The sequence below is a fragment of the Carcharhinus amblyrhynchos genome, chromosome 6 (genome assembly GCF_965287045.1).
Source record: "Carcharhinus amblyrhynchos chromosome 6, sCarAmb.v2.hapA, whole genome shotgun sequence".
In the NCBI taxonomy this organism is placed as follows: domain Eukaryota; kingdom Metazoa; phylum Chordata; class Chondrichthyes; order Carcharhiniformes; family Carcharhinidae; genus Carcharhinus; species Carcharhinus amblyrhynchos.
In genome coordinates this window covers 105,129,037-105,154,864 of record NC_137329.1, presented here as the reverse complement: position 1 = coordinate 105,154,864, position 25,828 = coordinate 105,129,037, and the positions used below count along the sequence as shown (strand labels likewise).

Below are 25,828 nucleotides of genomic sequence, written 5' to 3'. Positions count from 1 at the left end.
TATTTTCTTAATATCCTGCAATGTCAATTTCCTGTCATTCTTCTTCATGTTTCAACTCTACTGGGAGGAAGTCTGGACAGGACAGGTGCTGTAAAGATGCAGGCATCCGAGAATAGCAGTTACTATTTGTGAGATTTTGTAAGCCCAGGCAAGTCATGTAGGTTACAGGTAGTGTGACATAAGCCCAAGATCCCGGTTCATTGCCATCATCTCACGTGAGAACACAACCCAGTGGGTACATGATACATACTCATGCGACTCTGCCAACGTTGTCTACCTGATATGCTGCAGGAAAGGATGTCCCGAAGCATGGTATGTCGGCAAGACCACGCAGAAGCTATGACAATAGATGAACAAACACAGCTCAACAAGCACCACGCAAGAGTATTCCCTTCCTGATGGGGAACACTTAATGAAGGAGCCTGAGACTCCGAAAGCTAGTGCTGCCAAATAAACCTCTTGGACTTCAACCTAGTGTTATGAGACATTTTACTGTGCCCACCCCAGTCCAATGCTGGCATCTCCACATCAGGGGGACACTTCAGCAGTCAAGGGCATTTAACCTCTGATCTTCGGGTAAGCATTCTCCAAGGCACTCAACAGTGCAGAATTGCCGAGCAGAAACTAGTAGCCTACGATGACGGCCTGAGCCGGGATCTTGGGTTCATGTCACACTACCTGTAACCGACATGAGTTGCCTGGGCTTACAAAATCTCACTAACTGTCCTGGCTTGAGACAATTCACACATTTTAATATGTGATTATCCCTCTCTCCACTCGCATTGCCTGTACCTGTGAAGACCTGATTACCTATAAAAACTCACATTCCAACCATTACCTTGCAATTGTGTGTGTTTATAAAAGCAAAAAAACTGATGAAGGGGCAGCGCTCCGAAAGCTTGTGACATCAAATAAACCCAATACCATAGAATCATAAAGTGCAGAACGAGGCCATTTGGCTCATTGAGTCTGCACCGACTCCAATCCCACCCAGACCCTAGCCCCATAGCCCCACCTTATTTACCCTGCTAATCCCCCGACACTAAATGCAATTTAGCATGGCTAATCAACCCGCACCTCTTTGAACTGTGGGGCACCCAGAGGAAACCGACACAGATAGGGGAGAACATGCAAAGTCCACACAGACAGTAACCCAAGGCTGGAATTGAACCCGGGTTCCCTGCCACTGTGAGGCAGCAGTGCTAACCACCATGCTGCCCTGTTGGACTTTAACCTGATGTTGTGAGACTCCTTACTGTGGTCACTCTATTGTCGTGCATAGACACATGGACAGTGGATGTGAGTGATGTGGGGTAGCAGTGGTTGGGCGGAGGGGGGCGGAGGGAGGCTGGGGTTGGTGACTGTACCACTTGGGGGGGAAAAGGGGGTAGAGACTGTGCCATTCTGGGGGAGGGCGGGTGTGAAACTGTACTTCTCTGAGAAAGGGAATGGTGGAGACTATGCCACTCTGTGGGAAGGGGAGTGGGGTGGAGACTGTGCCGCTCTTTGGGGTGGGGTGGACACTGTGCCGATGTTTGGGGGACGGGTAGGGACTGTACCACTCTGTGGGGGGGGACTGTACCACTCTGTGGGGGGGACTGTACCACTCTGTGGGGAGGGGGTGGAGACTGTACCACTCTGTGGGGGAGTTGATTGCAGCCGTGGCGGTTGGACGTTCACTCCGGATGGAGCGGCGGCGGCAGCGGTAGCAGGAGCGCCAAGCGGCGCTTTTGAGGTGAAGCGGCCGACCCGGCTGGAGGGAGCCGAGTCCGGCTCCAGGGGGGTTCTAGGATCCCCCCCGCGGGGAGAGCAGCGTGGCGGCCTGGGCGATGGGGGTGCCGGAGGCGGTGGGCCGGAGCGGGCGGCTGGTGGCCGGCCTGCTGGTCAACCTGGCGGCCTCCATCTGCATCGTGCTGGTCAACAAGTGGATCTACGTGGAGTACGGCTTCCCCAACATGAGCCTGACGCTGCTGCACTTCGTGGTGACCGGCCTGGGCCTCCACCTGTGCCAGAGGCTCCAGCTCTTCTGCCCCAAGGCGCTGCCGCCCGCCAGCCTGCTGCCGCTGGCCCTCAGCTTCTGCGGCTTCGTGGTGTTCACCAACCTGTCCCTGCAGAACAACACCATCGGCACCTACCAGCTGGCCAAGGCCATGACCACCCCGGTCATCATCCTCATCCAGAGCCTCTACTACAAAAAGACCTTCTCCTCCAAGATCAAACTGACATTGGTAAGGAGCTGAGAGAGCTTCAAACCCCCACCCCCACCCCCGGGACTGGAAAGCACACAACACTCAGTATTTCCTTATCGGTCTCTCAGATAACAGCCACCACCCCCCCCTCCCAAAAAATAAAAGAAAGTGCAATTATATATTTTTGTCATTTAGAAATCAGAGAGCATCTTTAAGGCAGATGGGTTCTTGATCAATAAGGGGAATGGGGAGAAGGCAGGAGAATTGGGGATGATAATCATATAAAAAAATTTTAAAATAAAATTTTATTTGTTAGTCCACAGAAACCCTACAGTGCAGAAAGAGGCCATTTGGCCCATCGAGTCTGCACCGACCACAATCCCACCCAGGCCCTACCCCCATGTCCCTACATATTTACCCGCTAATCCCTCTAACCTACATATCTCAGGACTCAAAGGGGCAATTTTTTTATCGTGGCCCATCAATCTAACCTGCACAACTTTCAGACTGTGGAGGAAACCAGAGCACTCGAGGAAACCCACGCAGACACAGGGAGAATGTGCAGACTCCACACAGACAGTGACCCAAGTCGGGAATTGAACCCAGGTACCTGGAGCTACGAAGCACCAGTGCTAACCACTGTGCCGCCATGCTGCCCAGTCACAAGTAGAGTTTACATTAACACCGCAATGAAGTTACTGAAATTCCCCATGAGTTCCCCATATCAGCCATGATTGAATGGTGGGGCAGACTCAAAGGGCCAAATGGTTTTTTTGATTTGGTTTTTTTGGGCGGCACACTGGTTAGCACTGCTGCTTTACAGCGCCAGGGACGCTTCAATTCCCAACTTGGGAAAAATTCTACTGTTATATCTCATGGTTTTATGGTCTAAATCAGCCGTGATTTAACATTTATATTTCCCAAAAATGTTTAAAAAAATAAGCTTGCTGAAACCTTTAAAAAGTTTTTAAAGCTCATATTTTTTGTCATTTAGAAATCAGTGACTGTCTTTCAGATACACAGGTTCTTGATCAACAAGCAGTATTGAGGGTAATGGGGAGAAGACAGGAGAATTGGGGATGAGATTTATATAAAAAGTAAAACAAAAAGTTTAATCATTAGCCACAAGTAAGGTTTAGATTAACACCGCAATGAAGTTACTGTGAAATTTTCCCATATCAGCCATGATTGAATGGCGGGGCAGACTCGATGGGCTGAATGATTTTTTTGATTTGGCACAGTAGTACAGTGGTTAGCACTGCTGCCTCACAGTGCCAGGGACCCAGTTTCAATTCCAGCTTAGGTCACTGTCTATGCGGAGTTTGCACATTTGGGTTTCCTCTGGGTGCTCTGGTTTCCTCTCATATTCTGAAAGATGTACTGGTTAGGTACAATGATGCGAACAGGTGCCGGAGTGTGATGATTAGGGAATTTCACAGTAACATCATTGCAGTGTTAATGTAAGCCTTATTTCTGGCCAATAAATAAACTTTACTTTTACTTTGATTTGATTTACTATTGTCACATGTATTAGTATACAGTGAAAAGTGTTGTGTTATACAAAGCATACCATTCATAGAGAAGAAGAGGAGAGGGTGCAGAATGTAGTGTTACAGTCATAGCTAGGGTGTAGAGAAAGATCAACTTAGTGCGAGGAGATTCACTCAAAAGTCTGATGGCAGCAGGGAAGAAGATCTTGAGCCGGTTGAGACTTTTTGTATCTTTTTTCCAACGGAAGACGGTGGAAGACAGTATGTCCAGAGTGCGTGGGGTCCTTAATTATGCTGGCTTCTTTGCTGAGGCAGTAGGAAGGGTGGTCAGAGTCGATGGATGGGAGGCTGGTTTGCGTGATGGACTGGGCTTCATTTATGACCTTTTATAGTTTCTTGCAGTCTTGAGCACAGCAGGAGCCATACCAATCTGTGATACAACCAGAAAGAACGCTTTCTATGGTGCATCTGTAAATGTAGGTGAGAGGCATAGCTGACGTACCAAATTTCCTTAGTCTTCTGAGAAAGTAAAGGCGTTGGTGGGCTGTCTTAACTCTAATGTCAGCATGGGGGGACCAGGACAAGTTGTTGGTGATCCGGACACTTGAAAACTTGAAGCTTTCGACCATTTCTACTTCATTCCCATTGATGTAGACGGGGCAGTTGAGAGAGCAGAGGGCAGTTGAGAGTCAACCATGTTGCTGTGGCTCTGGAGTTACATGTAGGCCAAACTAGCTAAGGATGGCAGATTTCCTTCCTGTGAACCAAATGATTTTTTCCGACAATCGACAGTGCTTTTCATGGTCATCTGTAGATCCTTAATTCCTGGGGGTTTTTTTTGTTGAATTGAAATTCCACCATTTGCCGTGGCAGGATTCGAACCTAGGTCCCCAGAACAGTAGCTGAGTTTCTGGATTAATAGTCTAGAAATAATACAATTAGGTCATCATTAAGATGGAGATAGATAGGTTTGTGATCAGAAAGGGGATCAAAGGTAACGGGAAGAAGGCAGGGAGAATGGGGATGAGAATCATATCAGCCATGATTGAATGGTGGAGCAGACTTGATGGGCCAAATGGCCCAATTCTGCTCCTATATCTTATGGTTTAGGGTCTAATTCAGCCATGATTCAACATGTACATCTCCCAAAAATGTTAAAAATATGCTGGCTGAAACCTTACTCAAAAAGATTTCTAAAGCTTATTAATTTATTTGTCGCAGTTAGATTATTTGCCTTTAAGGTTCCGTTGCCAATATTGTTTGACGTTTATTCAGGTATTTTCCTTCTAGCGGGACTTGCCTAGATTTCAGTTGGTATTTTCCTTGATGGTGTGGTCGAGATTAGAATTCATTTATGTATGAAATAATTCCTGGATCTACATTTTAAACTTTTTAACTGTGTCAGTCTAATTTTAAAGTTTATTTATTAGTGCTGCAAGTTGGCTGACATTAACACTGCAATGAAGTTACTGTGAAAATCCCCTAGTCGCCACACTCCGGCGCCTGTTCAGGTACGCTAAGGGAGAATTTAGCATGGCCGATGCACCTAAACCAGCACATCTTTCAGACTGGGAGGTAACCCACACAAACAAGGGGAGAACGTGCAGATCCTGCACAGACAGTGACCCAAACTGGGAATCGAACCCAGGTCCCTGGTGCTATGAGGCAGCAGTGCTAACCATTGTACCACCACCTTTATCTTGTATTATTTCCTTATCTTGTTTTCTATACATTCTTTCCTCACCTCTTATAAAAATAACCAGGTTGAAAACTGCGACACATTTACCTCCCTAATGTTCCAATCAAAACAGACTTGGTGATTTGATTTGTATTATTATTATCATGTGTATTGTTACACAGTGAAAACTATTGTTTCTTGCATGCTATGGAGACAAAGCATACCGTAAACATTGAAAAGGAAAGGAGAGGGTGCAGAATGTAGTGTTGCGGTCACAGCTAGGGTGAAGAGAAATATCAACTTAACTCAAAAATCTGATGGCAGCAGGGAAGATGCTTTTCTTGAATCAGTTGGTATGTAATCTCAGACTTTTGTACCTTTTTCCCGATGGAAGAAAGTGGAAGAGAGTATGTCAGGGGTGCGTGGGGTCGTTGATTATGCTGGCTGCTTTTACGAAACAGTGGGAAGTGTAGATGGAGTCTATGGATGGGAGGCTGGTTTGCGTGATGGACTGGGCTACGTTCACAACCCTTTGTAGTTCCTTGCAGTCTTGGTCAGAGCAGGAGCCATACCAAGCTGTGATACATCCAGAAAGGATGCTTGCTATTGTGCCTCTGTAAAAATAGAGTTGAGAAGTTGCCTTACACAGGTTACAAACTACATCTACAAATGTATAATACACACTCGAGCCCACAGCTTGCAGAAAATGGTGCAAGGTCTGGCACGTCTTTCGATCCAGAGAGAGAGACTTTCTCGTTGGCACAGAAGTTGCAGAGCGGCTGACTGTTTCCAGTATTTTCTGTTTCTTTTATATTTTGGATTGGCAGCATTTTGCTTTTCTACAACCGTAGAAGTAAATAAGTACGATCTGATGGCCATTTCAGAAACATGGCCGCAGGATGACATAGATTGGGATCCGAATGTTGAAGCGTCAGTGATCTTTAAGAAGGGCAGGAAGCTAGGAAAATATGGAGAGGAACTTGGTGAATTAGTAGTTTTAACACGCTAGAGAGGTTTGACCTAAGATCAGGAAACTAAGATATAGAAACAGTGCAGGTTGAGATGAGAAATTACGAAGACAAGAAGTCACTTGTAGGAATGGTGTATAGGCCACCTAATAGTAACCATGCAGTGAGATGGGTATAAAGGAAGAAATAGTGGAAGCTTGTCAGTAAAGTACCGTGATAGTCCTGTGTGATTTTAATCTGCAAATGAACTGGGCAAATCAGATGGGCAAAGCTAGCCTACATGAAAAATTCATAGAATGTTTTCAGGACAGTTTCTTGTAACAGCACGTTCTGGAACCAACCAGAGAGCAGGCTATATTAGACCTGGTGTTACGCAATGAGATGGGATTCATTAATGATCTCATAGTGAAGGTGCCCCTAGGTAGCAGGGACCATAATATCATTGAATTTTATATTCAGTTTGAGAGAGAGAGACAAATGGGTCCAAGACCGGCACAGCTAGCTTAAGTGAACTGGCAAGTTAGACTAAGGGACGGATCAATAGGCGTGCAGTGACAGACATTTCAGGGGATTTTTCAAAATACTCAGAGCTGACCCATGGGAGAAAACCTGTGCAGACATGGGGAGAACCTGTAGACTCCACACGGACAGTTACCCAAAGTCAGAATTGAACCTGGGTTCCTAGCACTGTGAGGCAGCCCATTTCCAGTAGGCAAAATATTGGAATCTATATGTATGTTATAGCAGGCTGCTTGGAAACATTCAAGGTAATCCTGCAGTGTCAGCATGGTTTTGTGAAAGGGAAATCCTGTTTAACCAACTGATTGGAGTTCTTCATCACACACTACCCGGTAGCCCACTCGACAGTTGAGTTCTAAAGCAGACACCCAAGTCTAGACTATCTACTATTCAACTATCATACAAGCTGTTTGTGCTACTAAGAAATCAGGATATAGGGTAATGTTGAGGTTAAATAGAGCAGATGAATTAAATAACAAAATAATAATTGGGTAGCATCAAACTTCTGAATGTTTTTTCCCATGTCCAGAGGCGCATGAGGCAGACAGAGCACATGCTTGTGTCTGTTGCCACAGCTAGAATTTTTAGTCAGTCACCAGAGGGGTTCCACTCCGTAAAGCATAGCTGACCTGGAAACTCTCCTGCTCACCATAGGCCGAATGGAAGGAGTTGCAAGTTGATAATGTTTGGCTGTGATCTGAGCACACCTTCCTTATCCACCAAGTCTTGGAGTGAGACTTGAACCCAACGCTTCTGGCTTAGAGCAGGGTGGGAGGGAGGGGGATCATGGAGATGTGTTGTGAGTGAGCATAGGCTAAAACTTGAGTGTGACCAAAGTGAAATTAGGGAACACCTCTCAGGAATGTCCCACCTCATTGCACAATATCACCTCCACAAACATCAATTGCTACTCGATCAGTTGTTAATTTTAAATTTGGAATTGGTAAATTCTTGTTATCAGACTGTCTGGGGAATATGTGGAAATGATATTTGGAATTAGTTTTGCAGATCCAATCTCATTGAATGGAACAGACTCAAGGGCTAAATGGCCTCCTCCTTTTTCCATGTTTCTAGATTGGCTGCCAATATTCCGATTTCATAGAATCATAGAAACCCTATAGTGCAGAAAGAGGCCATTTGGCCCATTGAGTCTGCACCAACAACAATCCTACCCAGGCCCTATCCCTATCACCCCACATAGTTACTCCTCTAATCCCTCCAACCTACGCACCCTGGGACACCAAGGGGCAATTTAGCATGGCCAATGCACCTAACCCGCACATTTTTGGACTGTCGGAGGAAACCCATGCAGAGCACGTGCACACTCCACACAAACAGTGACCCAAGCTGGGAATCGAACCCGGGTTCATGGAGCTGTGAGGCAGCAGTGCTAACTACTGTGCCACCACACCACCCATAATTTCTCAGCTCATTTACAGAAATCTGTTTTAATAGATTTAAGTAATTGTCTTTTCTGTGATGTTGCCTGGAGTTCACAAAATGGAACCCAGTATGCAACTTTTCCCAACTGATTTTTTGTAAATCCACAACATCTTAGTTGTTGTTTTGTGCCCACAGTCATGTTAATCCTATCTTCCTCTCTGAAAAATTACAAGATGTCAGAAGTCTGAAAATTTGTGTGTTAGCATTAGATTAGGATTTGGCTAGGGTTGACATGATGTTTAAATTAGAGCTTTCAAAGCATCCTAACTAGCTCAGTTTGAAAGATACTGCTAACTAACCAAGTTGAATTTGATAAAAGGGGCACTGTAGTAAAATACTTGCAACTTTTGCATGCTAGTAAAAGTCAGCCCGTAGCACAGTAGAATCTAATTTATAAGTGCAATAGTAAACTCTGTCAGTATCACACTACTGGTTTTGGCAAAGCTTAGTTTAATGTATAACTGTTACATTCAATGTTGATTCAATCTTGTGTAATGATTGAAGTACTCCTGTCTCAAATCTTTTTGTAATTTAAATCTGATCAAATTTTATGGTTCGGATATTTCAGCATTTGATTTGTATATTACTTGCAGATGTTCTGAGAGTCGGTACGGAAAAGTAAGTCAATGAATGATGATTATAGGGTTATACTCTTTAGCGAAAGGAAATTAAGTCATGTGGACAAACCCCCTTTTAGCCAAAACCTTTGAATGAACCAACTGTTCTGCGCCGTTTCTGCTTTTTCCAATATGCATTCATGGAATAAGATATTTTGAAGTTTTTTATGTCTAAGGCTTTAATATGAGAATGAAGTACAGTGAATGTATGACTAGTTCAGTATTTTGCGGGCAAGGTTTTTAAAAAATCAATGTAAGTCTGAATAGACATTTCTAAATAGCTTAGCTTTTTATCATGTTGCAACTGTAACCGAGTAAAAATACTTGAGATTTTATTTGGATTTTAGATGTGTGAGAATTATTGAAATCTGTATTTTGCAATAATTTTTTAAAGCCAAGTTATCTGTAAATTATTTACATACTAATTTAAACAACCAATGTTTTTTAACAACTAGAACAACAAGTTTGCTTTTTTTTTACTACTCCAAACAGAAATCCAAGTTTAAGATATTTTAGTGGATTGTGTTTAGTTCTTCCAGTATGATGTGCCATCTGTAACTGTTAAACCTGATCTAATCATCTCCCGTTTGTTTCTTACAGATCCCTATTACATTGGGTGTAATTCTGAACTCTTACTTTGATGTGAAGTTTAACTTTCTAGGAATACTTTTTGCAACACTTGGTGTTCTGGTTACCTCTATATATCAAGTGGTTAGTAGTTTTGATTTCTTTTCTAGTAGCCTTTTACAAGTAATTAACATTAAAATATTTCTTATTGATGATTTAACCTCCAGGATGTTGACAGTATGATGTTTGGAGATAACAACAGGATCATCTATATATCATAGAATCTCTACAGTGTAGAAGGAGGCCGCTGGGCTCATCAAGTCTGTACCGACCACAATCCCACCCAAGCCCTGTCCTGTAACCCCACATATTTACCCTGCTAATCGCCCTGACACTAGGGTCGACTTAGCATGGCCAATCAACCTAACCCGTACATCTTTTGAGTGTGGGAGGAAACTGAAGCACCTGGAGGAAACCCATGCAGACATGAGGAGAATGTGCAAACTCTGCACAGACAGTGTCCCAAGGTTGGAATCAAACCGGGTCCCTGGCGCTGTGAGGCAGCAGTGCTAACCACTGTGGCTGCCTCAGTGTAGCATTATTTAAGAATGGGGCTTTATTTAAAAAAGGATAATAACTAATTATATTATTCCAAGTGCTTCTCTGCATACTTTTTATAACTTTATCTTGGAATTTACTTTGAAGATACAAAGTATCAAAGTATTTTGAGTAAATGATTTATGTTTTCTTTTAAACCGGTATGTTTTCCTGAGTTGTCTTTCCGGTTTGGATGTTTACATAATTCCTCAATAGCTTTTCACTTTTTCTAGCTGCTTACCATGCTTTTGTTCATATATTTACTTATCCTTTTCTTTACTCCCAAGTAAAATGGCAATGAGTCACATTTGAATGTTGTAAGTGTGTGCCACATCTTAAAATGTTAGAAGTGTAAAAGCCGTATTAAATACATTATATACATACATAATAAGTACTGTTAGTATCAGTAAACAGGATTATTTGCAAACTAATGTTATATATATTTAAACTGTGTGCATTGTCCTTGGTGCACACTTATGTTGCTCATGGCAACAAAAGAAATCTTGGCCATCATGGCACTTTGGTGTTAAATAAGCTGTAAAGTTTTCCTTCTTGCTCAAGGGCATTATTTTCTCTGACTTAAATTTAACGCACCACACATAATGGAAATATCTTCCATTTAGTCTGTGATTTATGTTGAGTTGGCTAATGCTAACTATGGTAGCATTCCTGCCACTGACTAACTATCCTAAGTGAAACTACCTTTCCTCAAATACTGTTTAAGGATTTCTACTATAAATGTTTCATGGGATTGTAGAATATTTATTACTCTGTTGCTGTTTTGAAAACTATCATTTTGTTTCTGGCCTTGTATTACAATGTGCTAACTAAGTCTTTCTTTTCACCATTCCTGTTTCTTTCGTATTATTATAGATTTTTTTTAGCACCTGCCTACGTAATTAAAACTTCTCCCTGTAACACATTATATATTAATGTCTAAGATGCCACATTAGGTTTGTCTGTTGTAGAGAGAAATATTAAAATATGGGTTCCCCATTCAGCCATTCCCTGTCAGGAATGGCAATGCACATTCTGATTTTCTGTATATTTGTATAGGTAAAAAATCAAAGTCTTTTTAAAAAGATCAAGGGATATGGATGTTGCTGATTTGGCCAATGTTTGTTGCCGATCAGACGTGAAGGTGAGCTGCCCTCTTGCAATGCTGCAGTCCCTATGGTGTGGGTACACCCACAACGCTGTTAGGGAGTTCCAGAATTTTGAAGGAGTGAAGGAGCAGTGATGTATTTCCAAGTCAGGATGGTGAGTTGCTTGGAGGGGCACTTGGAGACGCTGTTGTTCCTCCGTGACTGCTGCCCTTGTCCTTCTAGATGGTAGTGGTCGTGAGATTGAAAGGTACTGTCTAAGGAACCTTGGTGAGTTCCTGCAGTGCATCTTGTAGATGATACACACTGCGAACTACTGTGCGTCTGCGGTGGAGGAGTGAATGTTTGTGAAGGGGTGCCAATCAATTGGGCTGCTTTTATTTTGGATGGTGTCCAGCTTCCAGGCAAGGGGAGAGTTTCCATTAGACTCTTGACTTGTGCCTTGAGGATGGTGGACAGGGTTTGGGGAGTCAAGAGGTAGCTACTCACCACAGTTTTCCTAGCTTCTGACTGCTCTTTTAGCCACAGCATTTGTATGGCTAATCCAGTTCAGTTTCTGATCAATGGTATCACCTCCCAGGATGTTGATAGTGGGGGACTCAATGGTGGTAATGTCATTGAATGTCCAGGGACAAAGGTTAGCTTCTCTCCTGCTGGAGATGGTCATAGCCTGTCAGTTTTGTGGCATGAATGTTACTTGCCAGCCCAAGCCTAAAATTGTTCAGACTTTGCTGTATTTGCCCATAGGTTGCTTTAGTATTTAAGCAATTGCGAATGGTGCTGAACATTGTGCAATCATTAGTATACATTCCGGTTTCTGACTTTATGTTGGAAGCGGGGTATATGAGACAGCAATTTCCCAGCACTTACAGTATGGTCTCCTGACATAGGACAAGCATGATGTGGAGATGCCAGCGTTGGACTGGGTTAAACACAGTAAAAAGTCTCTCAATACCAGGTTAAAGTGGTTTTACTATCAAATAAACTGGTTGGACTTTAACCTGGTGTTGTGAGACTTTTTACTATAGAACACAGCATGCAGCAAATAGTCAAGTGCCTTGATTTTTAATTTAATCTGGGTAAGCAGCTTGGCAATGGTGATTGGCTGAAACCACCAGGATTCCACAACAAACGATCCTCTCAATGGCAGTAATTTCACTGGGATTGTTGAGATTATTGTTCAGAGCTGTTCCAAACGTTGGGGCGGTCGTGGGAGGTAGGCCAGAGAATGACCTTAGGGGCTGGAGCGCAGCGTGGGAGGGTGGATGGTAAATACCAGTGTCACTGGGGTGGAGGCAGGCCAGAAGGCCAGAAATTAACACTGGAAGGCAACAGCTGTTGGTTGGGAGGGTGGGGTGGACGCGACTGAAGGCGAAACTGGAGGCAATGCAGGAACGGTTTTGGACTCAGCTAGGCCAAGGAAGAAAGAATTCCAGTCATTATTTTGATCAAAATTACATTCTGAACTAATAACTCAACAGAGCCACTAACATTGAATATTTTCCCACATGTTCATTAAACTTAGCCATACAGTTGCCATTCTGGTATTATTGTTTCTCTGAAGGATTATCAATGGGATGGGGAGTGGGGAAATTGACATGTTCTCTTTACCTGGTGCTTTGCTTCAGTTCTGTTCCTTGATACATCATTTCCAATGGACATCAATTGTAGATGCGTGATCAGGGGCTCTGTTTTCCTGGTGCTTGTCCATTTCTTTTACTTTCTGCAATCCATTAGCCTTTTGATCTTCTGTTACTAAATAATAATCAGATGAATTTTAAAGTGTTAAATTGCTGCTTGAGCGTTTGTGTAACATGGTGTTTCTTATTGGTTTCATTTACAGTGGGTAGGAGCTAAACAACATGAATTGCAGGTGAATTCTATGCAACTCTTGTACTACCAGGCCCCAATGTCATCTGCCATTCTTATGTTCACTGTTCCTTTTTTTGAACCAGTGACTGGAGAGAGAGGAATCTTTGGAAACTGGTCCGCCACAGCATTGGTAAGACTTCCAGAATGTTTGGCATTATTTATTCACACAGTTTTAAGAATTTGGGATGTTGGATTGCCATTCCATCTTTTCCATTGACATCCTTCTCACATCGCCCCAAACCAACTGTGCAATCCGCATCCCTCCCATCGAACCCAATCCTTTCCTCAGGGAAATAATCTCTCCTGACAAGATATCTGTGTTGGCTCCCTGGCAGGATGGTGGCACTGCTGCCTCAGCATCAGGAACCCAGGTTCAATTCCTGCCTTGGTCATTGTGTATGGGGTTTGCATGTTCTCCCCGTGTCTGCCTGTGCTTCGTCTGGGTGCTTTGGTTTCCTCCCACGCTCCAAAGATGTGCGGGTTAGGTGGATTGACCATGCTAAATTGCCCTTTAGTGTCAGGGGACTAGCAGGGTAAATACATGGGGTTATGGGATAGGGCCTGGGTGGGATTGTGGTTGGTGCAGACTCGATAGGCCAAATGGCCTCCTTCTGTACTTTAGGGATTCTATGATCTTTGCTGCTATTAACCCAGCTCTCTATGCACCTCTGCATGTACCAGGCACTGCCCACCAAATAAATCCACCAAGCGACATGCCCTTAAAGTGACCCCTGAAAACAAACTGGACAGACAATCTATATTGTATAATAGATTGTAGAAGATATGAAACTATCCACAAGGCAGCTATTGCCTTGATAATTTTGTTAATATTGGCCTGGATTTTGTGGTCAGCAGCCAAGCACTCGTACTCCAGCTGAGCTTAAAGAAAATTGCCCACAGTGATTGAGCAATCTCTGTGGCATAAATTTGTGCACGTTTTCCAAATACTGGACTTGAAAGTTTCATAAAAGACTTTATACTAACAGAGTGCAGATTTTAATCCCATCAGTCTATCTGTTTAAAGTTTATTTATTGGTATCACAAGTAGGCTTACATTAACACTGCAATAAAGTTATTGTGAAAATCCCCTAGTCACCACACTCCAGCGCTTATTCGGGTACACCGAGGGAGAATTTAGCATGGCAAATGCACCTAACCAGCACATTCTGAGTAATAAATTGTCCTTTAGCCGCCATGTGAGATAACCAGGTGAAGTGTATAGATTTTGTTTAACACTAACAAAAGTGGAAAACCAGTTTTGACTTGAGGTGAAATTTTTTTTTAACTTGTTCATGGAATCTGGATGTCTCTGACAGAGCCAGTACCCATTTCCCAGCCCCAGTTATGGAGGTGGTGATGAGCTGTATTTCTGAACTGCTGCAGCCTGTGTGGGGCAGAAGCTGTCTGGGAGAGAATTCCAGGATTTTAACCTAATAGCCACTAAGGAATGTCATATGGGGAGCCCACATTTCAAAATTACATTTGCATTCCTGAAAATCGGGACTTTACATGAAAGGATTTTAGAGGAATCGTGGGTCCCATAGGAATCAATGCTAAAGCCAAAGTTGGGTTCTTTTGAACATTTTTTGCCCAGAAAAAAAACTGCACGTTGAAATATTGTACTGTATATGTGTAGTCCTGTGCATTCCTAACTGAAATAACTTGTAAAATTATTAAATATGAACGAAGTATCATACGTGAACTTGCCTCAGTAATTTTTCATTGACCAGCCTCCATCTTGTGGCAGAGTTTGGTTGGTGCAGGTGGCAGATGGAATCCTGGAACTAGCTGCACTGATTAGCTTCTGTCACTGGATGGAGCACAGGGGCTTCAGTTCAGAAAAGGAGCCAGAACTGAAGTGAGCAGCTGAAAACAGACCGGAGGGTGACGTTGGGGCGGTCGCGGGAGGTAGGCCGGAGAATGACCCTAGGGGCTGGAGAGCAGCATGGGAGGGTGGATGGTAAATACCAATGTCACTGGGGTGGAGGCAGGTCAGAAGGCCAGAAATTAACACTGGGAGGCAACAGCTGTTGGTTGGGAGGATGGGGTGGATGCAACTGAAGGCAGAACTGGAGGCAATGCAGGAAGGGTTTTGGATTCAGCCAGACCAAGGGAGAAAGAGACCATAGCAAACATGTTTAAAGTGAAATTGGCAACGTTAAATGGATGTACTTAATTAGTGCTGTTAAAATGAGAAACCATGAAATGAGTCATTGTTAAGTGAGGACTTACTCTATCGCTTCACGGCAAGTTGGCATGGAAGGATGGTGTTCACATAAGCCTGCTTTTCTTGACCTTCTAGACGGTAGAGGTTGTCAATTTAGAATGTGCAGTCAAAGAAGCCTTGTCTAGTTGTTGTACCTTATGAAGATGGTACACAGTCCAACCTCAATGCCAAACAAGTAAGCTGCTTTGTCTGAGATAGTGTTGAGCTTCTTGAGTGTTTCTGGGGGTGCACTCTTCCAGGAAAGTGCAAATTATTCCTTTGTACTCCTAACATGTGCTGTGTAGATGGATGTAAGACTTTGGGGAGTTAGGAGGTGATTAATCACTGCAGAATACCAGCTTCCAACCTGGCCACAGTATCACTTGAATTTCATCTCTACATTTTGAAGTTAGTAAGCAAGTCTCAGTGACCTGTTAATCATACCAATGTAGTTTCACTTACAAAATTAGAAATATGGAAGGGTTGTAATATTGCAGAATTAATCCAGTCAATTTTTTGTCCAGCCACTACAACAAGGTACCATTCCATCCATTTTTAAGTAGCAAATAGGGTTTCAATGTAGTGGCTCCCTCCAGCAAGGAATTGTTTATTTCTGTTGTCAGTTTTGTATAATTTTAAACTTTAAACACGGTTAGTTTAATAAAACAGAATATGTTGTACTAAATAAAAGTTACATTTGAGAAAAAGTGAGTATTATTAATAAACTAATGGATTATTTTCTTCTTTATTTTAGTGATTTTAAAATACTTTAACATGCAATGTAAGTTTTATCTTTTCTAGATGCTGGTATTACTTTCTGGAATAATTGCCTTTCTGGTGAATTTGTCAATTTACTGGATCATTGGAAATACCTCACCTGTCACGTATCCTTCTGCATTTAAATTGCTGTCAAGTCGTGATAATTTACTATGTTGCTAAAATTATAGATTTCAAGGTTATTCCTTTTTCACATGTGGATTATTTCAGTTTTGGGTGTGGACAAATTCACCTAGGCCTAAGTATACATTCATTTTCTTTCTTTCAGGCATCTCTGTAAAACTGCCACTCGGGCCAGTTAGACAATTTGCCTTTAAGCTCCTATTGCCAATGTTGTTTGACATTTAATTAGGTATTTTCCTCCCAGCAGGAATTGCCTAGATTCCAGTTGGCATTTCTCTTGATGATTTGATTGAGATTAGAGTTCATTTGAGATTAGAGTTCAGTTGTGTTCCTTGACCTGCAGTTTAAAAGTACACCGGTGCAGTTAAAGTCTATTTATTAGTGCCATGAGTAGAATAGGCTGACATTAACACTGCAGTGAAATTACTTGAAGATCCCCTAGTCACCACGGTCCAGAGCCTGTTCGGGAAAGTTTCGCATGGCTAACGCATTTAACCAGCAGATCTTTTTGGACTGCAGGAGGAAACCAGAGCACCTGGAGGAAATCCATGCAGACATGGGGAGAATGTGCAGACTCCGCACAGACATTGACCCAAGCAAGGAATTTAACCCAGGTCCCTGGTACTGTGAGGCAGCAGTGCTAACCACTGAGCCACCGTGCTGCCCCATACCTTCTAATACATGATGTTGTTAATGTTTGTGTACTTATGAACATTTTCACAACAGTACTATCTTGTAAACATACTTATATCAGAATAATTTCAGGTATCTTTATGAGGAAACCTTATTATCTACTTTCTTGGTAAAAAGACTAATAGCACTCAAAAGCGCTTTCTCCGTAACACACGGACACACATGCTGAGTAAAATCCTAAATAGTTTTTGGAGGGCAGATCACACGTGGACTGAAATTTCAATTGTGGTTTGAAAAATGAAGGTATAGCTTTGTCTATAATATGATCCAACCTTCCAATATTCCTTCATGCAATTGAATAACTTGATGAGATATGTATTGCAACTAAATATCACGTTACTTGATGTTTCTCACTGAGCAGAACAAAATGCAACCTTTTCCAGGCCATTGTTTGTTCCTTGACGAATTAAATCCAGATACAACATGTTTGGACATTTCAAGTTTTGTGTTACCCTACTGGGAGGCTATATCTTGTTTAAAGATCCCCTTTCACTTAATCAAGGTCTGGGGATTCTGTGCACGCTATGTGGCATTTTGCTTTATGCCCATTTCAAACTTAGTGAACAAGAAGAAGGAAAGAACAAGTTGGCACAAAGACCATAAACTTCTTCTAGTTGAGTCCTATGTAACTATATTTTTAAGTGCTGCTAGTGAGTGCCAATTCCTAGGTACTTGATAAGTATGGCATCTCTAAAGTTGAAGGAATTACAATTAAATACTACACCTTTAATGGAGAAAGCCATTGCTGTTTATAAATTGAAATTTATGTATCTGACCAATTTTCATGTGCCATATTTTGCTAATTTTTGTAATTAAAATGTTACTTTTAAGGATATTCCTTGCAATTAGCATGTGTAATGTCAACTTCTGCTTTAAATTTGAAAGCATGTTGTGATGGTCACTAATGACATTATGGGACTTGTCCTGTATTTATAAAATTGCTGAAAGGCATTCTGGATCTTGGAAACAGAAAAATCAAAGGTACAAATAATATGGGGAAAGCTTGTTTAATCATGTATTTTCTGAAAGTGAACATTTGTAATTTTAACAATGCTTTGCATGTCCAATATATTACACTGGACAGTTTATTGTGAGGGCAAAGGAATAAACTTATTTTTCCACTGCTTGTTGTCCTATGTTTAGATGATGTGGACATGGAAAGGAATGTAAAAGTGGGTTAAGTGCCATTTTCTGCTGTAATGTGTTGGCAAGTTTCATGGGAAGATGGGACCATTTTGAGTGAATCACAGTTGGCCTGGTGATTGGTAAACCTGAGCCATGGTTTCTTGCAAGTTACAGCTGCAGAGGGTTCCTAAAATATGTTACTTGCAAAGTAGGAAAAAGTGGGAAACCAATCAATAAATACAAATAATTATCCTAGAAAATATAGTTCAGAATATTTGTGACTTTGCTAGTGACGTATATTGTTTACTCTTTTTTATGTATTCATTTGACATGGCATTTCCAGACATGAATGGTGGTTGATAATTATGAATGGGGGGAAAAGGAGGCTCCATGAATATTTCAACTCAATGATGGATGGAGCCCAGCACGAGTGCAAAATACAAGGCTGAAGTGCTGGCAACCATTTTCAGCCAGAAGTGTCAAGTGGATGATTCTTTTCTGCCACTATTCCACATTCCATGATCACAAGTTGTTCAGGTGGAAGGCTAAAACGACAGCCTTGGCAGTATTTGGTCAAAATCTCCAATTTCTAAAGTAGGCTTCCAAAAGAACACAGATCTTCTCAATGTCCTGCAGTTCTTTAACATGAAAGACCAGGGCCAAGTCATCAGCGTATCTGAAGAGCTGTAACTTTTTGGGAGGAAGGTCACTAGTGTATGTATTGAAATATATTTGTTGAAAACCTGTGAAGAAGATGACCAAACCCTGGCAACTGGGCTCATGATTCAAAGAGTTAAAAGCCATTGTGGCAACTGAACTCAAAAGCTGTGAATTATTGACTGTACCTGGGATCAACAATGACATTGATGTGCAAACTCCCCACAGTCACCCAAGGCCGAAATCCAACCCAGATCCCTGGCAATGATAGCAGCAGTGTTAATCACTCTGCCACCATGCTGCCCTGTGCTGTTAGAAACCCTTTAAAAAGCGGAACTTTATTCACTAAGGTCCAACTGTTTGCCAATTTGAATACCGGTCACACAGTTGTTAGCACTGCTGCCTCACAGCGCCAGGGATCCAGTTTGATTCCAGGCTTGGGTCACTATCAGTGTGGAGTGTACACATTCTCTCTGCGTCTGCATGGGTCTCCTCTGGGTGCTCTGGTTTACTTCCACAGTCTGAAAGGCATGCTGGTTACATGCATTGGCCAAGCTAAATTCTCCCTTAGTGTACCTGAACATGTGCTGGAGTGTGGTGACTAGGGGATTTTCACAATAACTTCATTGCAGTATGAATGTAAGCCTATTTGTGATACTAATAAAGTTTCAAAACTAGCGCTGAATTATAAATACATAAGCAGAATAAATAGGAGCAGGAGTAGATTATCAAACCCCTGAGCTTGCTCTGTCATTCAATGTGACATGGCTGACCTGTCTCATTTCCTCTTTCCCACCCATTCCCATATTCCTGGAGACCAAATATTTGTGTATCTCAGCCTTAAATGGATCCCTCAGGGAAAGAGAATTCCAAAGATTCACAACCATTTGAATGAAGAAGTTTCTCCTCGTCTGATCCTTAACGTGCCATATATAGTTATTTTTTAAATATCTCCATTATGATTACTTACTGGATTAAAAAATCATTTTTAAAATGTTAACGATATTTCAGTTTTTACCTTAACCCCATGTGTTTCCCAAACTTTATTTTACTCTCTGTAAAAAGTGATTTGATTTGAGTGCTTTTTACCTCCTGCTTTGCTGACTGTGAGAATTCTTTAATGTGATTGACTGTATGAACAGCTTGATGACATTGCTACACTAGGAGGCTGGGAATCCCCTTCAGACTATGCTACAATCAATTGCAGCTTGAGGGAGTTAAAGTTCTCACCACAGCAGTCACTAGTTCTCTCAGCATAGGCTTTCTTTGAGGTCACCAGCAAAGGACCTTGCTTCACCGCTTGACCACAAAATCTGATGTTACTAACTTTTTGAGATCAGCCAAACAAAACCAAGTGTCTATTTTAATAATCGTGTACTGATTTATCCCCATAAATGCATCAGCCTCTTACTTGTTGTTGCAAAGATTGCTGATTCATTTGGCAAATCACCTTCATCTTACAATCTATCCTTCAAATGAAACAACATTTCTTGAAAGGAATTAAGTTTTAATACTCAAAAAAACCCTCCACATTTCATCTATTAGCAGCTTAGCTTGTCCTGTAATGGAATATAGGCAGAAGTAACATTTGTCAGCTTGTTTTTATGGACCTTGTTCAAAGATTTTTCTGTTGAAGAACAAGGCTGCCCAATTTTTGAGGAGAAATAATTCCTCTGAAGTTTACCAAGAATTCAAAGGGTCTTGTCTGATGTGTTACATTAACTCCTTGCAAATTGTTTCCAGACTTGACTACTGTTTTGTACTGTCCATAATCTCTCAGCTATTTGTTTCTGAAATGGTGTGAAGATGCAGGCGTTGGGCTGGGGTGGCACAGTAAGAAGTGTCACACCAGTCACTTGATGAAGGAGCAGCTCTCCGAAAACTCATGATTCCAAATAAACCTGTTGGACTTTAACCTGGTGTTGTGAGACTTCTTATTTCTGAAAATAAGTGTTTATGAATAAACCTGTTTAATAATAGCTTGTTATGGTTGATGCCTGTCACATTGATATCTACTTCCTGACATGGCATAAGGCACACTATCCAGTAACAAGTTTACTATTAAAAGGACTGTTTGCTCTGCATTATACCATTTCCCATCTGCTAACGGATTAGATTATATTTCAGATCATTGGGAATGTGTCCAGAATTGTAACCGCTACAAGACTTTGGGATTTTCGAATTTATTTTTCACTTCTAAAAATGATGAAGATATTGGAAACCAGATTTAAGGAGCTTGGTTAACTGCAAGGAAGTTTTACTATCGATTTTCAATCTAGGAAGTCCATTGACTGGAGGCCATTGCTAAAGTGATTGTCAGATTGAATATTCCGTACATGTTCACCAAAATATTTATAACCGTAACATTCTGAATAAATACTGTTTGGCAGTCCTTTGATCACAACATGACAATATTAAGTAGTGTTAACCTCTTTTTAACAACAAAATGATCTGGTAAGTAAATCTGTCCACCATCTGCTGGGTGTATTTTATACGATTATCACGAGTGACGGGATTAATTTCGAAAAGCTGCTTAAGGAAAATTGGAGGGTGCCTTTGATGAAACATGCAAGCAAAGTAATCTACAGTAACTATCAACTTGTTAAAGGGAAAAGCTTTACTACTAAACCTTCAGACACTTGATTCACAGGGTGATATCAGCATAAATGCTTTGCTGAGAGAGCTTTTTCAGATCCCCCTTTTGTTGTGATATTATTATGAAACTAACTTGATGCAATAACTGCATCCCATAAAAACAAAATTCTGTTCTGGAAAACTTAAGATTTAAGAACTGTTCAGCCCAACCAAGTCTGTTGTTTATATTCGATCTGAAGCAGTTCCACTCTTAAGTAGTTATTTATTCACCAAAATGTTATCTTAAGTATATTTTGCGTATCATGGTTGGCATATAATTCCTGTAGTTTTTCCTCCTACATATTTTATTGATAATATCCCCATGCTTGGAAAAAAAACTGCAACTTTTTTATCTTCCTATGAATGAACTGCCAGCATTTATATTAAAAATAATTGATCATATGGTTGATGAAGAAATAATATTATTGTTCAGTTACTTAATTTTGGCTTTTGTCTCCAGCAATGTGCAAAATTTGCTAAATGAGAAAACAACGCAAATAAAAAGAGTAACTTCAGATTTAGTAATCAGATTTTGCAATCATAAGTCACAATCTGTCTTTTCCAGATCGGTGCCGACTAACCTTAAATTCAAACTTAACGTGTCTGTTAATTTCTGTGTTTAAAAATATCTTATTTAAACTTTACACACAACTGATATTAAATTAACTCGCGTGGAGTTACGAGGATTGAATTTATTCCCTTGAACATTTGCCGCTCTCCGAACCTCTAGCAACTCCCCGGTATCTGGGGAAGATTGCAAGATTATAGCCTCCAGCCCAATCTAATTTCATTATGAAGCATGATAGGCTGGTGAAATGCAAACTTTCTCGAGAAGGAGAAATCTACCGTGAGTTCCATAAATGATTTCCTGGGTGAGCATCATAGCAATTATATGGGCAACTCCTCAGCCATTATTTCCGACTATACCCAGTTCTGACAGAGGAAGATGCATTTGGGCAGCTTTAGTGGGTGGGAAGGATGGGAATGTGCTCACCAGCAAGATGGGATACAAACTCATTGAACAGCATTTCAGGTCGAAGAATGTTTCCTGACACTAACATTTTTATCACTATTATTCCCTTAGGGCGGCACAGTGATTAGCACCGCTGCCTAACAGCACTGAGGTTCGATTAGCTTGGATCACTGTCTGTGTGGAGTCTGCATGTTCTCCCCGTGTCTGTGTGGGTTTTCTCCAGGTGTTCAGGTTTCCTCCCACAATCTGACATGCGCTGGTTAGGTGCATTGGCCGTGCTAAATTTTCCCTCAGTGTACCCAAACAGATGCCGGAGTGTGACAACTAGGGATTTTCACAGTAGCTTCATTGCAGTGTTGTTGTAAGTCTACTTGTGACACTAATAAATAAACTTTAAACTTGTCTACAAAACCAATTTCAGGATGAACTGTGATTGTACAAAAGTCACTAATTGCATAAGAATTCCAAGTCACAATGCTCACAATATATGTCACCCAAATAGGGATAACTCAATGCATCAGTGACTGACCAGCAACTAAATGGTGACACAGAATGTTTTCAGATAAATACCAATTAGATGGAAGTATAAAAGATGATCGATTATTGTGTTTCTATTTTCTACAATTTTAAGTTCACCGCATATTGCCATCTGTTTATAATGACTAATAGAGAAGCAAATCACTAAATTTGGAGATGAAATTTTAAGTGCAAGGATGATGGAAAGATCAGCAAAATTCTGAGCTACAGAATGATTTCAGCTTTCCAATAGAAATTTGGGACAGATAAATTGATCTGACTACACCATCATATTCAGTACTCTGATTCAGATTACTTTTGTATAGTACTGTCTTGGAGTAGTTGGAGCAGATATCAGATTAAAACCAGATGGATAATATGCCTCACTTCTGATAACCTTTCTTTTTCAGTGTTTACAGTCTAACAGCTCCATCTTTGCTCATATTCTTAATTGATCAATATGCCAATGCAACCTAAATCAAAGCTGTGTTAAGTCCAACTCTTATGTTGCTAAGTTCATGAATCACTGAGGACTATCACTGTTTGCTGTGCAGATACATGGATTTGGGCCAGTGTCTGCGGGAGTTTGTGCATTCTCCACGTGCTTGCGTGGGTTTTCTCCAGGTGTTCCGGTTTCCTCCCACACCCCAAAGATGTGCTCTTAGGCTGATTGGTTTAACAAATTGTCCCTAAACTAGTCTTCCTTCAATGTGGAATGCAATAAGCATAGACATGGGTCATGGGTGGAGAGGGGACTCATAATGTTAAAATGGCGGCGCGGGCTTGTTGGGCCGAAGGGCCTGTTCCCGTGCTGTGTTGTTCTTTGTTCTTTGAAGCTAGAAGAACCATTATATTAGATAACATTCCCTGCTGGGTGGAGTTTTATAAAATTGTAGCCTTTCAATTAAAATCCTCATTCTCGACTGGCTACCCAATTATCACACCAATTTTTTCACTGAGATATCTTTACGCTTTCTTTTTTCTGTCTCTGTATCAAATGACTTACTATCCACAATGATTTCAATCTCCATCTCAATTTCTCAACTGTTCCCTCTGAGTTCATGACCCTCCTATCCTCTCGTAATCTCTCCCTCTGTATAACTATTCTAACCATATACATGGCTGTTCCTCTGACCTTCCTATTCCATGCGGCCTTGCTTCTCCCATTTTGTCATTCACAGATAAGGCCATCTCTGACCACAAAATTGTATTGTTCACCAAATTCCACTCCCCCCCGCCCAAACCATTTCCCCCAAAACTAGTAGGTCAATAAACATCATGTCTGGATTCAATGTAGAAATTTCTCTACCTTTTCCTAATGCAGGACAGCATACAGAATGTCAGGGAGAGGCAGAGACTGGAAATTACCTCATCCAAAGGGGAGGTGATGCTGGAGATTTGTGGAGTCTCAGCATGCCTGCCTGTGGGAAGGTGGGGTGATGCTGGTGGCAGAATTAAATATCAGATGGGCACAAAATACTCAAATCACATTGACTTGCTGTCAACAGCAACTTAATCATTCTGCACACTGACCATATTTAACTTCAAGCATTCACCTTGACAGCACTTGTATATTTTGCCTTTCTTGGATAAGTGGTCCAAGTTACTCATGAGCTTAAGGACTTACCAGAAGAGTTCATTTACTCTAAGGATGCACCATCACAGGATTTATAAAACTGTAAAAAATAGACCTCGGGTAGACCATTTACTCTTCTGAGCCTGCTCCACCATTCAATAAGATGGCAGGTGATTTTCTACCTCAGTTACACTTTCCCATGGTGTCCCCATATTCTGATGTCTTTAGACCTATTGATATCTAACTTGAACATGCATATCATTTATCTGCACCAGATCCATCCTTATTCCATTGAAGTTATCTTATTGTGCATTGTTCATTGTCCTTTCCATGGCCAACCGAAGTCTTATGATACAATGATCACTGTTCACTAAATAAAGAACAAAGAAAATTACAGCACAGGAACAGGCCCTTTGGCCCTCCAAGCCTGCACCGACCATACTGCCCAACTGAACTAAAACCAACTACCTTTCAGGGGACCATATCCCTTGGGCTATTCCCATCCCATTCATGTATTTGTCAAGACATCCCTTAAAAGTTATTATCGTACCTGCAATCTATTGATATTTGATCTAGTTGGCACACCTCATTTCCAATAACCCGTTCTGGTGCCTCTTTTCTTGTTGGAATGGACACATTGCTGCAGAACATTTTCCTGACCACATTCAACAATTCTTGCCCCTCTCCGACCCCGTCTCTGCCCTTTACACACTGCCACCCCAATCTATATTTGGATAAAAAAGTTCAAAAAGCTATTCTATAAAATTGTAAGTCTGTAATTTCTTTGTAAATTAGTTCCTCTGCATCTTTCCACACGTTGGTGGCTTATAGAATACACTGATCAATGAAAATTCCACTTTTTTCATTCCTTAACTCAAACTAAATAGATATTGTCCTTGACTCTTGGGACATGTTCTCCAGCACTGCAATGCTGTCTTTAATCAATATTGCTATCCCTCTTCCTTTCCCAACTTCCCTGGACACTTTGCATTCAGCACTGTTTATTACCCACAGCTGTCCTTTGAGCCAGGTCTCTCTTCATGCCACAATATAATATTTTCATATGGAGTGCTGCCACTCAACAATTCTATTTACCACATTCCACTCATTAAAGCAGATGCTGTGTACTCCTAACTTGAACTTTATTACTTTCCCTCTTACCCACCTATTATTTCCTACTCTAGTGCTATCCACGCCTCCTAATTTCATTTTGGTATGCACCTCCTGGTTCCACACCTGACTAATTCCCTAAATTCTGACTGCAAGACCTATCTTGTTATCTCTGTAGTCAGTATCCATGTGGACCTCTATTATTTTGTGACATATAATGCAATCTTATTTTAGCATTTTCTATTTTGCTAAATAAAATCTTAACATTAATGATTTGACCATCTCTTGGTTACCAAATGACTTTGCCCTGGTTAATTTGTACCGTGTTCACCCTGTCTGGCTGTGTCTTTGCACAGAACTGATTCCTGCTGGATATTCCCAGCAGTTTCAGATTG

At 41.4% G+C, this 25,828-nt stretch overlaps 1 protein-coding gene across 1 annotated transcript; it reads left to right on the top strand.

Annotated features, from left to right (window-relative positions):
- Positions 1–1,653: 1,653 nt before the first annotated feature.
- Positions 1,654–17,966, top strand: slc35e3 (solute carrier family 35 member E3). Its single transcript, XM_080191128.1, has 5 exons — positions 1,654–2,228; positions 9,505–9,615; positions 13,015–13,173; positions 16,051–16,133; positions 17,259–17,966. Exons 1-5 carry the CDS (start codon positions 1,830–1,832, stop codon positions 17,443–17,445), a joined length of 939 nt encoding a protein of 312 aa, XP_080047254.1. The 5' UTR covers positions 1,654–1,829; the 3' UTR covers positions 17,446–17,966.
- The last annotated feature ends 7,862 nt before the right edge of the window (positions 17,967–25,828 follow it).